Source organism: Anolis carolinensis, chromosome 4 (assembly GCF_035594765.1).
Source record: "Anolis carolinensis isolate JA03-04 chromosome 4, rAnoCar3.1.pri, whole genome shotgun sequence".
Taxonomy (NCBI): domain Eukaryota; kingdom Metazoa; phylum Chordata; class Lepidosauria; order Squamata; family Dactyloidae; genus Anolis; species Anolis carolinensis.
This window is the reverse complement of record NC_085844.1, coordinates 245800275-245818486: the sequence shown is the minus strand read 5'-3', so window position 1 is coordinate 245818486 and position 18212 is coordinate 245800275. Positions and strand designations below refer to the sequence as shown.

At 39.8% G+C, this 18212-nt stretch overlaps 1 protein-coding gene across 2 annotated transcripts in view; it reads right to left on the bottom strand.

Moving 5' to 3' along the window:
* Positions 1 to 550: 550 nt before the first annotated feature.
* znf512b (zinc finger protein 512B) overlaps positions 551 to 18212 on the bottom strand; it is a 78073-nt gene continuing 60411 nt past the window's right edge. For both annotated transcript variants that reach the window (XM_062979090.1, XM_008110224.3), the window contains exons 15-17: positions 13747 to 13809; positions 8612 to 8710; positions 551 to 6292 (exon numbers count right to left, since the gene is read on the bottom strand). In XM_062979090.1, the coding sequence (XP_062835160.1) occupies positions 5996 to 6292; positions 8612 to 8710; positions 13747 to 13809 (459 nt within the window). In that variant the 3' untranslated portion in view covers positions 551 to 5995. The remainder of the gene's footprint in view (positions 6293 to 8611; positions 8711 to 13746; positions 13810 to 18212) is intronic.

The window sequence follows — 18212 nt, the reverse complement described above, 5'->3', positions numbered from 1 at the left end:
TAAGTATCCCTTATCCAGAAACCCAAAATGCTCCAAAATCATCTACACAGGAGGCTGAAATACAGACACCTTTGTTCTCTCTGGAATAAACACGTAGACACTTTGTTTCCTGCACAAAGTTATTTAAAACGTTTGTGTTCACACTTAGGTCCCATCGCCAAGATATCTCACTTTGTATATGCAAATATTCCAAAATTTGAAATTCTCGGAAATCCAAAACATGTCTGGCCCCAAACATTTTGTACACATATAAGGGATTTTAAATCTGTATGACTAGAATCTGGCTGGAATCTAAATTACCCTACACAAGAGGTGGCATTATTTTTGCTCAATGTGGGATGTCTACATATCCTACTAGTGTCATGCACAAGTATGCGGAGTTGTGCATATTTTTGGACAATAAATAATGGACATAGCTGGTGATGGAGTGAACACAGTTGCATATGTGGCACTGCTGTGCATGTGTTAGCATATTGTGTTTTGGTGCCTTCAAGCTGCCTGTCAATTTATGGCAACCTCATGAATTTTGTAGGGTTTTCCTAGGCAAGGAAGTGGTTTTCCCAGTTCCTTCCCCTGAAACATCACTTACAGCATTTGGTATTCATTGGAGTCTCCCACCCAAGTACGACCCAGGACTGACTTTGCTTAGCTGCCAGGATCGAACTCAATCGGGAACTTTAAAGTACCAAAAATAGTATCTAAATTCACTTTGCCTCTTTATTTTGCTATTGCAAATTGCAGTAGCACAAGGGTCACCAGCCATATGAACTGACCACTAAAGTATATAAATTGCATCACGTTTCTATTCACTACAGTGGTTGCAGAATGCAACTCTGCTGGAGGATATGTACACTTGGCTGCAACAATGCAGGATCTCAGTCATGTCATTATACACAAAGACACGTGTCTTGTGCCTGTAACCTCAGCAAATATGGAAGGTGGACGGTAGTTGATTTAACAGCCTTAGAAAGAATGAGCAAATGGCTACATTCACACTTATCCTTCTAAGAGTAGTTTATTACCATCACATCAATAACACAAAGTGATCCCTTATCAACATCTAATGCTTCCTATTCTGTTAGGATTAACCCACTGCTATAATCATTAATTTGTCTAAGTGCAGGACATAAAAAGGCTTTTTTGGTCAACAAGACTTATTTATATTAATCCTATGATGAATCTTATGAATGAATGACTTCAAAGAGTCCCAGTAGCTAACTGCCCTGCTAAAGTTTTGCAAATTCAGGGCCATTGTGGCTTCCTTGATTGAACCCATCTCCTCATATTACGGTCTCCCTTTTTTCTGAGTTCCTTCCACTTTCCATAGCATTACGACATCTCAAAATATGACAGCTTTGGTATGCCTATCCCATAATATCCCACCTTTGAAATAGATGCTCTCTCTCCAGTTTTTTATGTGCAGCAAGGCAGACAAATTATGCATCTGAATAGCTCATGCTATCTTTTACAAGTGCCCTTGGGGAAATAGCAGTAAACTGTCACTACTGGTAGTATGCTGCAGCAGTTTACTGGAGTAGTAAACAGTGCTTTTACTACAGCAATAAACTACCGCTAATTTCATGCAAGTTACCACAGGTCAAATCAAACCCTTAGAGCAGTAAAGTTGTGCTCACCATTAAATGACAGGTGTAAAACAGTGTACTCTTCCACCAAATTGTTACTAAAGCCAGTCAGGTCGGCCTCTCTCAACCCCGTGCCTTGCTGATATCTTAGACTACAACACTCATCATTCCTTCAGCCATTATGGTCACAGATGGATAAAAACTGCAGGTACAAGTCACTGTGAATAGGTTTGGCTTTATATCCTGAATGTCACACCTTCCAGTTCGTCTAGCAATTCTTATGGCTATGACCATTTATGCTTGTCACAAAAATTATGCCAAAATTCTGGTGACAATAGAGATGCTCGAAGAGGGGAGAGTGAACCTTGAAAGTAAGTGAAACCTGAAAAGCTAGGATTGCACTAAAAGGACACAAGGTAGGTCTGAATTCAAAATTCTTCCTTCCTTATGGTGTTCCCCAAATTCTCACCCCAAAACACCATTAGCTCCTTCTCAATAATGCACCCTTAGTGTTCCCTTTAAAAGTCTATTAAAGAACGTTGAGAAAGGTTTAAGTGGAATTAAATAGTCCTTGCAAAAAGTCTTGAGTATATTTCCATTGACAGGCTCTGTCTTCCAATTTGTTCTTTCACTCAGCAAATCTGTGCTTTTTCACAATGCAGGTTTTTGGCATATATGCTTAGGTGCCTTAATTCACCTACCCAAAGTGGAACTCAAGACAGGCGAGTTAAGATTTCTTTGCATACCATGAATGAGCTTTTCTTGAAATTACTGAATGGACTACTGAAAGTACGAAGAAACAACTCTGGACTTGACATGTACCCAAAAGTTTGCCAATGATTTGAAGGCGCAGACTCTTATGCAAAAGGAGTCCCATTTTCTGTTTGCCATCCCTTGCACTCCAGTCCAACCAAAACAAAAAAGCTAGCCCCAGAAAGTAGCATTTCAGATCACAAGGAATCTTTTCATGAGTGAGGAGCAATCAAATCATGTTCTTTCACATTTTGGTTTGCTATCCATGACCCAATCCAAGCCCCCTTCATTTGCATGGAGCATCTTTACGGAAAATTCTGAATGGGTTTTGTTTTCAACAGTGGTAGCAATTTTTCAGATATAGCCCCATGTATATGGTCCTTGTGATCTCTTTCAATCCTATGATTCTGTGACTTATGGTGACCCTATAAATGAAAGACCTTCAAGACTCTAGTCATCTACTGTCTTGCTCAGATCCTGCAAACTCAGGACAGCCATGGCTTCCTTGACTGAGGTAATTCCACCTGGAATACTAAGATAATTCAATATACAACTGAGTTTGTGAAAATCTTACAGCATCTACCCATACAAACAACTTAGCTGTTTATGATAGCAGAAGCTGTCCTAAACACAGTGTTACAGAGTAATGGAAATGTTTGCTTCCACAAATGCATCTCCCTTCTATGTCAGACTTATTCCAAACAAAACCAGTGCATTTTATAGCAAAAAGAAATGAGAGAAGGTCATTTCCTGTTTTGAAAAAGGCCTTTCCCATGAATATTTTGGTCCAGGGCATTCCCAAAACTTGGTGCAAGTACCACCTACATCCTCTTAGACAGCACTTTGGGATCAACAAAATGTTTGTAACCCTAGGGGCCACAAATCAGCACTGGCTCCATTAGAAATCAATACAGCTCCTACATATCCAGTGAGGGTATGTCGCTGAGCTTGCTTGGATATGCAAAACTCCAGATAATTGTGAGCTCTATTGGTCTAAGAATAAAGTTTGCAAATCAGGACTGTCTCTGTGGAAGCTTTGCACATTTTTGTGCAGAAAATGCTTGTTTCCTGTGCCAAAAAAATCAATTGTGTGTAGAACAAGTCCAAAATAAAGCATTTCCTGTGCAAAAAAAAAAATGTGCAAAATTTGCATAGGACAAGTTTTGAACTACAAACAGTATTTGAAAAGGGTTGTTGTATGTTTCCGGGCTGTATGGCCATGTTCTAGAAGTATTCTCTCCTGACGTTTCACCCACATCTATGGCAGGCATCCTCAGAGGTTGTGAGGTATGGAGAAACTCAGCAAGGAAAGTTTATATATATCTGTGGAAAGTCCAGGATGAGGGAAGAACTCTTGTCAGTTGAAGGCCAGCATGAATGTTGCAGTTAATCATCCTAATTTGCATTGAATGGCTTCATCTATTGGCTACTTTCTGCCTGGGGGCATCCTTTGTTAGCTGCCCCTAGTTCCCATGTTTCAGAGTGTTGCTTCTTATTTACTGTTCTGATTTTTGAGTATATATATATATATGTATATACAGTAGAGTCTCACTTATCCAACATAAACGGGCTGGCAGAATGTTGGATAAGCGAATTTGTTGGATAATAAGGAGGCATTAAGGAAAAGCCTATTAAACATCAAATTAGGTTATGATTTTACAAATGAAGCACCAAAACATCATGTTAGACAACAAATTTGGCAGAAAAGGTAGTTCAATACGCAGTAATGCTATGTAGTAATTACTGTATTTATGAATTTAGCACCAAAATATCACGATATATTGAAAACATTGACTACAAAAATGCGTTGGATAATCCAGAACGTTGGATAAGCGAGTGCTGGATAAGTGAGACTCTACTGTATGTATGTATGTGTGTGTGTGTATATATATATATATATATACACACACACACACACACACACACACACACACCTTCCTTGCTGAGTTTCTCCATACCTCACAACCTCTGAGGATGCCTGCCATAGATGTGGGCGAAACGTCAGGAGACAATACTTCTAGAACATGGCTGTACAACCCGGAAAACATACAACAACCCTGTGATCCCGGCCATGAAAGTCTTCGACAACACAGTATTTGAAAACTGAGCCATTTTCAAAAACTTTCCTACAATGGAAAGAAAGCTGCTAAAATTCATCATTGCTTTTTTTGAGCACAAGTTGAGTGAAGAATTAGAATCCCAACCAAGATTTTTTTTTCCCCTCTGAAATCTGATTTTATGCAGAAAGGAAACATTTTATATTGAGAAGACATATATTGTGTGGTATATATCCTCATCCTCATAGCATGAAAGCAGCACAGTCCTGGCAGGATTTTGCAACTACCATGAGAACTAAGCACATATATTTCCATGGTGAAGCAGTGATGTTTTCCAAAGATGGGAAAGAGCACTCTTGGCTTATGCCAGAAACATTTTCTCCTAGAAATTCCTGTGCCAAAATTATGAGACTGGCCATAAATACCAGACAGTGTAAACTGGCCCAGAGTAATCTCATTCATCATGTGAGTTGAACAAGACTCACTGAAAGAGGTGACACCTTGGCTTGGCCACTGAAGCCTGAAAACAATGAATCAAGGAAACAGGTATGCCAGGACACAGCCCACCGCAAGCTCAGGATCCAGTATAGATACATTTCCCATGCTCTATAGAAATCAACAGCATTGAATAATTACTGTATATACTCATGTATAGTTCTAAGCATTTTCGTTATAAAATCAACCCTGAAAATGCAGGCTGGTTTATCCATGGGTCAATGGGAATACTGTACCTTAACCCTTACCCTAATTTAGTCTGCAAAGGACCTTCCAAAAACATCTCCATGCCAAAAGTCCACCCCTTCCCAAATAAAATCTTTTTATTTTTTGGAAAAAGACAGTTCGTCCCACTGAAACCCTGACATCCAAAGTATAGCTCTCAAAAGGGTGGTAACTGCTTGTCAATCGACGAGCAAACCAAAATGCAAAAGTAAGCTCAAATATCAAGGTTAACTAATACAAAAAACAATAATCAACTCAATGGGTGGGGAAGGGGGAATTATTCTGAATTGTCCATTGTTAAACAATCTCATCAGACTTCTTGTTTTTTTTTTAAAAAGCGTTTCCTATGAAAATTATAAAAGAAAGCTGGTTCGCAACCACAATCACAACAATAATTCCATCATTCATAGATTTCCCACCAGCGCTATCTCCTAACACATGACTGCTACCTGAAAAGCAATCCACAAAAAATAATAAAAAAGGACGCATATAACCAGCTTACACCTGGGTTCCTATTGCACTTTGCTCGCCCCTTTTGCACCCGTTTCCTCTCCTTTGCTTGAGCGGAAGCAAACAACGGACGCGGCTCCCCACCGGCAACCCTCTGATCCTTTTGACCCAACTGTGGAGGCAGCGTATGCGCCACAGGCGTGAGTACAGATATATATATATACAGTCTGTGGAGGTTCCCAAGAGACAAATCATACCGGTCGTCTCGTTCATTTTCCTCTTCGAGCGTGAAAACAAATGTTTGAGGTTAGGCTGCAAAAGTGGTCTCTTGCGCTTTTTAAAAAAAAGGGATGAGTAGACGGTGGAGGCATTGAGCCCCCGTGACCCTGGGTTGTAAACTAATCCTTAAAGAGTGTTTTTACGCCCAGCTTCTTATTTCTCCGGCATTTTACTGGGGCCCCCCTTCTTGCTCTGGGAGGGTTTGTTACCTCTCTCCCTCCCATCGGGGCTGCAGTCCACCGTCTGCCACAACCCAGCGGATTTCTTATGGTTAGTCTTTCCTGGCGTGATTTCTTTGATTTTAAGGGGAAACTCCGGGGGCCTTTCCTTTGGCTTCCGACCCCGTTTTTTCCCGTCTGTGCTTTGCTTTTTTCCTTCGCTGCCGGGAGGGCTGTGTTCCCCACTATCCTTCTTCTTCCGGATGGCCTCCGTGGATGTTCGGAACCAGTTCTGCATTTTGGAGAAGAAAAGGAGGCATGATCTTGATGAGCACATGGGGTGAACATACCGTGAGGCATCTACATTTATGGGTTTAACTTGTGTGGATTTTGATTATATACTCAAGTATAAGCTTAGTTTTTCAGCCCTTTTTTTAAGACTGAAAAAGCCCCCCTTGGCTTATACTAGGGTGAGGGTCCTGATTGGCTTATATTTGGTACTACTGGATAAACACAGACGTCTATTCTAAATAATGTAATGAGCTATACAAAACACAATGATGGTTCAAAACATAAGTAGTACACAGTATGTATATTAGAGCATCATATACATATTCAAGGTAAAGGTTTCCCCTGACGTTAAGTCTAGTCATGTCTGACTCTGGGGGTTGGTGCTCATCTCCATTTCTAAGCCGAAGAGCCGGAGTTGTCCATAGACACCTCCAAGGTCATGTGGCCAGCATGACTGCCGGAGCAGTACCTATTGATCTACTCACATTGGCATGTTTTCGAACTGCTACGTTGGCAGGAGCTGGAGCTAACAGCGGGTGCTCATGCCACTCCCGGGGCTTGAACCTGGGACCTTTCGGTCTGCAGCTCAGTGCTTTAACGCACTTTGCCATCGGGGCAAATAATAATATACATATTACATTCACAAAATCAATGCTCAGTCCTATGGTATATTACACAAAAGTATCTTACTCAATATTATACATCAAACATGATGATATAAGTCTCTACAGTCCTAAAAGGATTTAATTGGCTTAAAGGCAAACCGATTCAGAGTCTCTGCAGTTCTGGAAGGATCCCTCAGGACTCCACAGGTTTAGAATCAATAGTAAAGCCAAGGAGACAGAATCAATGCTGATGTAGATCCTAAGTAGCTGGTTATTGACTGGAGCAGGTGGTAATATAGCCGTTTACAGGCTTATATTTGGGTCAGCTTATACTCGAGAATATATGGTACATTTTGATCTACGTTAATTTTATCAATATTTGTATGTATGCTTTTATCCTTTACAATTTTATCTTGTAAATCGCCTAGAGCATCTTGGATGGAGGGCGATTAATAAGTAATTAAATGATGATGATGATGATACATTTATTATTTTTCTCTATTATTATCGGTATTATTACATTTATTATTTTTCTCTGTGATTGTTGCTACTATTACATTTATTTTACTCTATTTTTATTATTATAATTAATACACTTATTTCACTCAGATCTTATTATTATTATTATTATTATTATTATTATTATTATTATTATTTATTTTACTCTATTTATTATTACTTGTACTATTTTCCTGTATTTATTATTATTATTATTACACGTATTATTTTACTCTATTATTATTAAAAGGATACATAAGCACATTTACATTGAAGGAGATGAGAATAATGATTTGATCAGAATTGGACAGTCTTATCTTAAATTTTCATTTTAAAATGTATTTGTTATGCAATGCTTTTGACACGAAATAAATAAATTTTAAATTTGAGCTTTATGTAAATATTCAAAAATATGTAACCTACTGATGCCTCAATTAATGTAATTTTATTGGTATCTATTTTTATTTCTGAAATTTACCACCCTCAGCTTATACTGGAGTCAATGTTTTCCCAGCTTTTTTGTGGTAAAATTAGGTGCCTCGGCTTATATTCGGGTCGGCTTATACTCGAGTATATATGGTAATATGTTCTCCCTATGGATCTCTACAGTTAGCCTTCTACATTTAAGGGTTTAGGCCAGGCATGGGCAAACTTCAGCCCTCCAGGTGTTTTGGACTTCAATAACCATGTGGTCCATGATCCACTGGTTGCCCTGGGAGCCAGGCCTTTAAGAGTCTATCTATCTATCTATCTATCTATCTATCTATCTATCTATCTATCTATCTATCTATCTATCTATCTGTCTATACACACATACACAGCTAAAAGTGTCCTTTTAGGAGCATGTCATGCATTTTCTCCATGTTTTTGCTCCAGCCTCAGGTCAATTTGTGCCTAGGAGAGCACTCTTTTAAAAAAACGAGATGAAAGAAAGTAAAAAGAGCCTCTCCTAGCCCTAAAAGTGATTGATCTTAAGACCAGCCACCTGCTAGATGGCATTGGGGTATAAAAACATTTTTGGTGAGTATAGTGGCCGTACCCACCAAGGTTTCCTGGGGATTAATGCAATGGCCCCTTTGCTTTTCACAGTTGTCCACCTCTGGTTTAAAAGAATAGTGTTAAAAGGAGGGAGCATAGATTCAGCTAATTAATTTCCAGTGAACATTGGCGCAGGAAAGCTTTGTCAATGTCGTCTGCCCACAAAACCCACCACTTACCTCTGAGTGAGTCTTAATGATGTGGTATTTGACTCCGCTTTCTGAGCTAAACTCCTTCTGACACAGAAGACAGCGATACTTCCCCACAGAGTGGTCTCCCTGCAAAGCAAATGACAGTGGTGAGAGTTCCCTTTTCCTATTGCAACCTTCATTTGTGGATATTACAATATCTTCTGGAGGTTATCATGTAGGCCTTAGAGAACAGCACTTTGGACTGTAGTTGGGAGAAACCATGAGCTTTCATGATCATCTATCTATCTATCTATCTATCTATCTATCTATCTATCTATCTATATTTAGATCCATGGAGGATACATTTTGTCCAGACCATGGTTACCTAAAACAACAACCATACAAAATCCCAGAATACTTGTAAAGTATCTACACAAACACAAGATGGTCTATGTACAAAGAAAATATGTCCAAATAGCATATAATATTATTAAAGTTCCCCGTACAAAGCTCAATTTGGCAGTACCAGACAAAATGAAAAGGAGCAACAGCTCTAACACAAAAATTATCCAAGTCTGATATTGGTTCCAATGAATACAGGCTTCAGGGATACATAGTCAATAGTCTTACTTGCGAAGACTTTTTTGAGAGCAGTGCTCCATCATTATTTTCTTCATTCCAGTATACAGCAACATGACCAACCGTCTGTTTACTTTGTTTGGAAGATATTTTCATTGACTATGTATCCCTGAAGCCTATATACATTGGAACCAATATCAGACTTGGATAACTTTCGTGTTAGAGCTGTTGCTCCTTTTCATTTTGTCTGATACTGCCAAATTGAGCTTTGTACAGGGAACTTTAATAATATTATATGCTATTTGGACATATTTTCTTTGTACATCTTGTGTTTGTGTAGATACCTAAAACAACAACACACAACAACAACAACACTCTATATCCCACCACCATCTCCCAGAGGGACTCGGGGCAGCTCACAAAACACTCAAGGTGTAACACAAACTATAAAATACAACAAATGCAAAACAAAACATAAGCAATAAACAGTCAACACACCTAAAACGGGATGTATTCCTGGTTGGGCTGTGGTTACCTAAAACTGTGGATACAGATGTACATCATCTGACTTTTGGTCTCAGCTTATCATAGAATTGCACCAAAGGACATAGAGATTTATAGAAAGGTCCTCTTAGGTCCTCTAAGGCGGTGACTTCTAGGAGATGCATACTATAGAATCAGGCCAGAAGACCTGAGAAATTCGTTGACAGACCATTTTTTCTGAGGATGAAGGTTATAGAAGTCTTCATATGCATCTATGGATGCAATTCAGGATCAACTCCATATTATGTACCTATCCACATATGGACATTCATGGCACCAGCTGTGCACAATCCCTGTGCATAAGAGCAACACAGTCATATGTCAATGACTGATTGAGGCTGCATAATGTGAAACTGTAATGCGCAGTGCATAAACATCATGTTGCAATACTGCTGTATGTACAATTCTACATCCACCACTGTAGCCTGACTTGCATGTATTTATGACACTATATGTTGAGTATACTTTATCCAAAATGCTTGGATTTTTTTCAGGTTTTGCCACATCTTTATTTGTACATACAGTAGAGTCTCACTTATCCAACATAAACGGGCCGGCAGAATGTTGGATAAGCGAATATGTTGGTTAATAAGGAGAGATTAAGAAAAAAGCCTATTAAACATCAAAATAGGTTATGATTTTACAAATTAAGCACCAAAACATCATGTTATACAACAAATTTGAAGAAAAAGTAGTTCAATATGCAGTAATCAGGGCCGGCCGGAGATAATTTTAAATATTAAGCGGGGGTGGGGAAAAGTGCCCCCCCCCCGCCGGCACCGCGGGAAGCATGGCCATGTGCCACGGGAGGCACATGGCCATGGCGCCCCCCAGGGACCTGCGCCCGAGGCGGCCGCCTCACGTGGCCTCCATAGTGGGGCCAGCCCTGGCAGTAATGCTACGTAGTAATTACTGTATTTACGAATTTAGCACCAAAATATCATGATATATTGAAAACATTGACTACAAAAATGCGTTGGATAATCCAGAACGTTGGATAAGTGAGTGTTGGATAAGTGAGACTCTACTGTATGTACAGAATGAGATATTTTGGAAATGGGGCCCAAGCTGAAATACGAAATGCATAGACATTATACGCATAGCCTGAAAGTTATTTTATACAAGATTTCTAATAATTTTTGCATGAAATTGTCAAGAGTGCTTTAATTGTGTATTATTAAATGGCAGGATAGAATTAGAATGGATAGCCCTTGGTGTCTGGAAAGGTTATCTTCTGTATTATAAATTCCAGAATCACTTCAAATCCTAGATCTGAGCCCTAATGTTAGTTCCAGCTGCAGTTAGTCCCACTGCAAGTGATAAATTGTTAATGGGTTTAATCTAGTTGGGAGTTGTAATAGGATATAAGCACCCTGAATTAACTCTTTCATGCATTGAAATCCCAAGATGTTTAGGATTTTGAAATATCACTAGTACCTTGAATCCTGTTAGAAAGCAAAATAGCAGGTTCTAGGACAGACTGGATATTTTGGTGACCATTCAAATGATTATCTGAATAATCTGAACCCTAGCTTTGCTATTTTGTATTCAATACTGCTGAAAAAGGGATACCGACAGACTCAGCAATCTCATTCTGCTTTACAGATGTCTACAAGCCGCTGGGAGTAGCTCTAATTTACGACCACCATCTGATCAATAAGGCTTGGGTAATTTCTCTTTTAGGTTGTTGAGCACCTAATTAAAAGGCTGGATTCCCATTTCCACTGACCTTGTGAAAAATAACCTGCCTCAATCTCCCGCTGAGAGTACATGATCGATTCTTCATTGACAAGAAGGTGATGTATGAGCTCCCAAAGGGAGTGGAGCCAAGGAATTCTTCTGCAGCCGGATCGAGACTATCAATCTCAACCAGGCAAGCTGGATGCATTTCATGCAGTTTAAAGAAATGGGAGGCCATTTTTTGTGAATGGAAGCAGATTAATATGATTTTCAACAGATTTTAAGCCATTTCTTCCCATTCTGGGAAGGCAAATAATTATGAGGCAAATCAGCCCAACCTGCCACATTTCAACCATGGTTTGGACAACTTTGGGGCACCTTAGGAGTTGTAACATGAGAACTCTTAAAAACTGCATGCAGGCTATGCTTTGCTCACTCCCTAAGACACTACCCTTGCCTTTTCTGAATGATCAGAAAATGAACAAGGAGTGAGCTGAGATTCTGAGATGTTGATTTTCAGTTTGAATTTTACAAGATGGGACTAAGGAGGGAACCCACATTTTGGTATGACGAGAAAGAGTTTGGAGAAATATGTTTTACCAGGGAGTGCATCTACATGGGAGAAATAATGCAGTTTGATAACACTGATACTGCCATGGCTTAATACTATGGGATCGTGGGAATATGAAAGGTGGGCTGTAAACATCTGAGAGGTTGGTTCTAAGGATATGCACTGTGATAGCTCTGAATGAGATTTCTAAGTATTGCTCCAAAATTGTTTCCTTTAAAAAAGGGAATTCAGGAGCACATAAAGACTGGTGGTGGGTTCAGGACCTATAAAGGTAGGGTCCTATAGACTAATAAAAACATAAAGTTGGAAAAGATGCAAGGACCATGCAGAAAGAGACAATTAAAATACTCCCAACAGATAGCCATTCAGCGTCTGCTTGAAAAGCTCCAGAGAAGGAGACTCGATAGACTCCAAGGCAGCATCTTCCTAATGTTTAGGTGAAATCTCTTTTTCTATAGTTTAAATTTACTGCTTCATGGTTTAGTCTTTGGAACAGCACAAAATGCTGCCCCATCCTTAATATGACATCCTTTCAAATATTTATATAGAACTATCATGTGTCCTTTTCACCTCCTCTTCTCCACTAAAGATACCCTTTTTCTGGACATGTTCAGCCTATGTGCTTTACATTTCCCACCCAAAATGTAAAGAATTCATACAAATGTTTCTCATCTGGACTAGCACAGCGGGTTAAACTGCCAGCTATAGAAGATACTGCCAACCGGAGGTTTGGCAGTTCAAGCCCAGGTCGGGGTGAGCTCCCGCCATCAGTGTAGCTTCTGCTCACCTAGCAGTTTGAAAATAACAATGTAAGTATATAAATAGGTACCACTTTGGCAGGGAGGTAAAAGGTGCCCTGAAAAACATGCTGGCAGAAATCCAACCAGGAAAGGCATCCATGGACGACAGGATCCTTGGTGTGGAAAATGAAAAAAACAGTACCTCCCCATGGCTGAGTTCAGCACAGCCGGATGCCGGAGATGAAAAGAGGGAAGCCTTGTCTCTGTTTATGTACTGTCTGTCTTTGTCTTTGTCAATTGTAGAACTGTCTTTCTTTGTCAATTGTAAAACAGCATTGAATATTTTTCATATATGTACCTGTAATCTACTCTGAGTCCCCTCGGGGAGATAGCGCAGAATATAAATAAAGCATATTATGAAATATATTATCCTCGAGAAGGATATCTTGACGCACTGAGATTTTGTGCCAAGACTCTGACGTTGCATCACAAAATGAAATTAAACTGAATACATTTATGTTCCAAAAATGCTGAAAAAAAAAGTGCCAAAAAAATAAGTGTCCTGACATGAGAAAAATCTATGAGAAACACATTCAAACTCTCAGGTACAGTAGAGTCTCACTTATCCAACATAAACGGGCCGGCAGAACGTTGGATAAGTGAATACGTTGGATAATAAGGAGGAATTAAGGAAAAGCCTATTAAACATCAAATTAGGTTATGATTTTACAAATTAAGCACCAAAATATCATGTTATACAACAAATTTGACAGAAAAAGTAGTTCAATACGCAGTAATGTTATGTTGTAATTACTGTATTTATGAATTTAGCACCAAAACATCATGTTTTGAAAACACTGACTACAAAAATGCGTTGGATAATCCAGAACGTTGGATAAGTGAGTGTTGGATAAGTGAGACTCTACTGTATCTTTTCTAACAGGGAAATGTTCTGAGGTTATTTTGACCTTAAAATTCAAGAATGAAATAAGTGAAGATTTATACTTCTTGCAAACAGAGACTTACAAGCTCCGAGTCAGCCGCTGGCATCTACCTTGGGATTAGCTTACCTTGTTGCAGTTGGCGAGATGGGCTTTCAAACCAGAAACGCTGGAGTAAATGGCTGCACAGCACTGAAACAGAAAAGAGAACAAAACACACAACACTGAAACAGATGGTCAACAGGAAACATATTGATTTATTGTATTTCTAATCTTGCTTTCCTGTGTCCCCATGCTCCCATTAGCCAACTCCATGCTCTAATTAGCTAATAAATGTCAGTGAAAGCAAACAAAAAGAACAGAAAAATAGGGAAGACCAATATTCATTGATTTACCTTATAATTAGGTAAGGTTTTTTTTATTAATCCTCTAGGCAAGTGGTAGGTAACTCAGTGGGGGCCAGGAGTCCATTCTCCCAATAGGCTACATCCCTCCAAAGCAAGACCAATAACCTCCATTTTCTTCTGCAGTTCCTCTAGAAATTGTGAAATTGCCTCACTTGCTGCTCACGACTTCTTTGGGGGAAATCTGCCCAAAATTATACTGATTGTTTAAAATAGAGGGACTAGTAGGAGCTCAAGGAACCACAGAGGCGGAGTCCTATGGTCACATGCAACCCACGGGTAGTACTAGGCACATTCCTATTACACCATGTAACAACATTTGAAAACCTTTCTATTCTTATTTTGAAAGTGGCATTTCCTGTTTAATTGAGTGGTACTAACTTTGAAAGTACGAGGGTTGAATGAAAAGTAATGCCTCCACCTTCGTAATTCCTCAACAGACGGCAGTCCTGGTCTGCAGCAGGTACTGGCTTGTTCAGTAGACTCTCCTCTACAGTTCCATTTGGTGGGAAGCCTTAGCATTGAACGGTTGTGTTGTTAAAGTGCAAAGTATGGAATACTGCACAGACGGTCGGTCAATGAGACTTAGGCAACGTGCAATCACTGAATTCTTGACAGCAGAAGGTGTCACCCCAAAGGAGATTCACCAGAGAATGCAAGCTGTTTATGGGGATTGTGTTGATGTGAGTCCTGTGCGTCATTGGGCGAGTAAATTTAAAGATGTTGAGGTGGGAACATCTGACTTGCGTGACAAACAGAGAGTTGGACGTCCTGTGACAGCAACCACTGAGTTTCACAAGCAAAAGGTTGATAGATTGATTCAGCACGATTGTCGTATTAGAGAGAAATTTCAAGCATAATCGGCATTTCACAAGAATAAGGGCTTGTCCATCGGAAGGTACTGTGAGACACTGGTTGTGGAAACAGAGTGTCAACTTCTTCCATGACGGCTTAAGAAAACTTGTTCATCGTTGGCAGAAATGTATCTAATTGTCTGGTGATTATGTGGAAAAGTGAATAGTGGTAGTTAAAGAGCACATTCTAAAGATTATTTCTACGTTTGATTTATTCACATCCTATTCACATCCAAACCCAAGTAACGAAGGTGGAGGCAATACTTTTCTTTCAACCCTCATAGTTATTATACTCCAGAAGCTTCACTTTTGTGGCTGCCACAAACTAGGTTGAATTGCTTGAGACTCTATGAGATATTCATTGAAAAGCTATAATAAAATGTGACACAGGATGTACTGCAAAAAGAAAGTTTTTGCAGTTTAATAAACCTTTTCCCATGGTTGTATGATAGAACCAATTAGGAAATGGCATTTATAACCCAGGAACAAAAATCGTGTTACATAGAGTCATAAGCATAGATAGGGATGGGGTTTTCTAACAGCGAGCGAGCGAGCGGTATTTTGACAGTAGGAGGCACCATATCTCAATGGGATGGACTCGTTTCTGATTTTCAAACAGATGTTGGGTTGCCGCATCTCAGAGATGCTTGAACTGAAGATATCACATATTAATGGCATGAAATATAACATTGCTACTCAAAATGTTAGTCTTTAGACTAGTACCAGTGCATGGGCCATCTACGCGGAGATTGCTAGAAAGATGAAGAATACAGTATATCATAACATGATTCACTGGAAAAAGCAATGATTCTGGGATGTGGGGGGAAAGCCAGTAGGAAGACAACATTACAGATGGATTGACTCAACCCAGGAAGTCATGGTCGTAAGTCTGCAAGACCCAAGCAGTGCGGTTGATGGCTAGGCTCTTGATGTTTTGCATTCATAGCTTTCCCACACATTGAAGCTAACCTCACAGCAAATAACTAGTCATATGTATTTGGGGCAAACCTTGATCTGTTTCGTGTCCCAGCTTTTGGTGGGGCCCCGATCCAATTAGGAGGGCAGATATTTGTTCTCCATTTTTGGAGTCGAAAGATCAGTTTGGGTGCAGGCTTTGGACCTACGTGCCTGGGCCTGCAGGCTTTGGACCTATGTGCCTCCTTACTCGGCGCTCGGCTGCAGGACCTGCCAGGCCCAGGCACGTAGGCACAAAGCCTGCACCAATAGGCTCAAAGCGCCGGGGTGCCTGCAGCTGAAAGCTGAGTAAAGAGCGCTTCTCATTTGGCACTTGGCTGCAGGCCCTGGGCCAACAACAATCTGAAAAGCAACCTTGGAGCTGGTAACCATTCCCGCCTGCCTTTAGTATCAAGTTTATTTTTGTTCCAGGAGGGGCCTTACCATTCCGTGCCACCCAAATGGACGGTGCGAAATGAAAACACGAATCAAACGGATGAGACAAATTTCGGGCTCATGTCTACAAATAACATCAAATGCTATGCCCATCACATGACACAACATGACTTATGGGAGAGAGCATTCTTGTCAGATGCTCCCAGAAAATAGAGTATCAAGGCAACTTGAGTCCCATTATCAGGAAAACAGCAGGATATAAATGAATAAATAACAACAACAAGAGAAGATCATTTGTCCCCTTCTCTGCTCTGTTTTCACTGGCAGGTTAAGACCTTTTTATTGAAATGGGCTTTCACCATTTAACTACATGAGGTAGTCCCGTGGGTGTGTTGGATTTCAATGTGTAGGATGGTTTAATGTATTCTTAATAGTTGTAAATTAAGGTTTTTAAGTGGACTGTTGTTTAATGCCTTTATATTACAGACTAGCTGTGCCCGGCCACGCGTTGCTGTGGCAAAGTGGTGGTGGTATTGGTTAAAAATTGTTGTGTAATTTTTATTTGACTTTATTTGCATTTTTAAAATTAATTTTATTGTAAGTTATATTTGTATTTATTATATTTTTATTATTTTCTTGTATTATTTTTAGTTATTTTCTGTTATTCTAGTATTTTATTGTATCAATTTTTAAGTGTTTTTTTATTATTTTTATTGGGTTGCTAGGAGACCAAGTTGGAGGAGCTTAGCCTTCTAACTGGCAGCAATTGGATAAAAGCAATTATTCCTCTCTCTCTCTAATTAGGACTTTATTTTTCTTTTCTTTTTGTTGTATCAACCTAGAGGCGTGGATGATGGGTTGTGTCGTCAAATTTCGAGGTTGGGGGGCCTGTAGTTTTGTTGTTTTGTGTGTCGCCGTGATGCCACCACTCTTTTATATATATAGATTGATTTAGTTATGTTGTTTGAACACATCCTAATGTTTTAATTTGTAAGGAGCTTTGGGTCCCATATGGGAGAAAAGTGGGTGTGAACTGCTTTTGTTTTGGGTTGCTCTTCATCTTTTTGACTCTGGGAAATTGCCCTGAAATGTTGTATCCATTCTTACCCCAACCCAAATCCCAAATATGTCTTCCTCTAATCCAATTCCAAAGGGAATATCCCATTCCTGGGAAAGAGGAGAGGTGGACAATTTAACAGTGAACAAACAGCAATTCACAGACGTCACACTAAGTAAGTGATGTGGCCTGGATGAACAGGGAGCCTGGGAAAGTTACTTTTTGGAAACAGAATTCAAAATCCACCAACCAGGACTGCTTCTGGAATCAAGGACTGCTGCTGTTTTTGCAAAGCAATTTCCCCAGCTTTCCTGTCCACAGCAGCAGCACGGATGATGCCAAATGCCGGATAGAGCCAAGTAGGAAAAAGTTTTGTGAACTCCCAATAGGCTTTTTTCATAGTAATTAAAAATCACAGACAGGGGAGGAGATCCGAGTGGCAGAAAGCTTATTTGTATGTTTCTTTTCATCTTGTGTGTGTGTGTGTGTTTTTTCCTCTTGGCGAAAGTAAAAGGTGTTTGACTTGCGGAGAAGATTAAATGTAAAATCCCTTGAAAGGACTGGGGCTTCGAGCATGCAAAAGCAGCTAATCAGGGAAGCGTACATGCCGACAAAAGCACTCGATTTGAATAAGCAGCTCCTCTAATTGCGCCCCCTGAATTTAACTAACGATGCCCCCCCTTTCGCTTAATTAGAACGTTTGCATGCAATTTGCTGCTCAAAAGCACGTCGTTTTCACAGTGAGAAATGAGACTGCTGCACCATGTGAGCCTTCAGAGCAACTTGACACAATTCTGGTACAAACAGGATTCTCCTTAACTCCCAAAAGTTCCTTTTTTGGACTACAGCTCCCAGGATCTCTGAGCCATCAAGATCACTAGATGTGCCAGCTGGGGGATCTGGGGAACTGCAATCAAATTAAGTAATTAT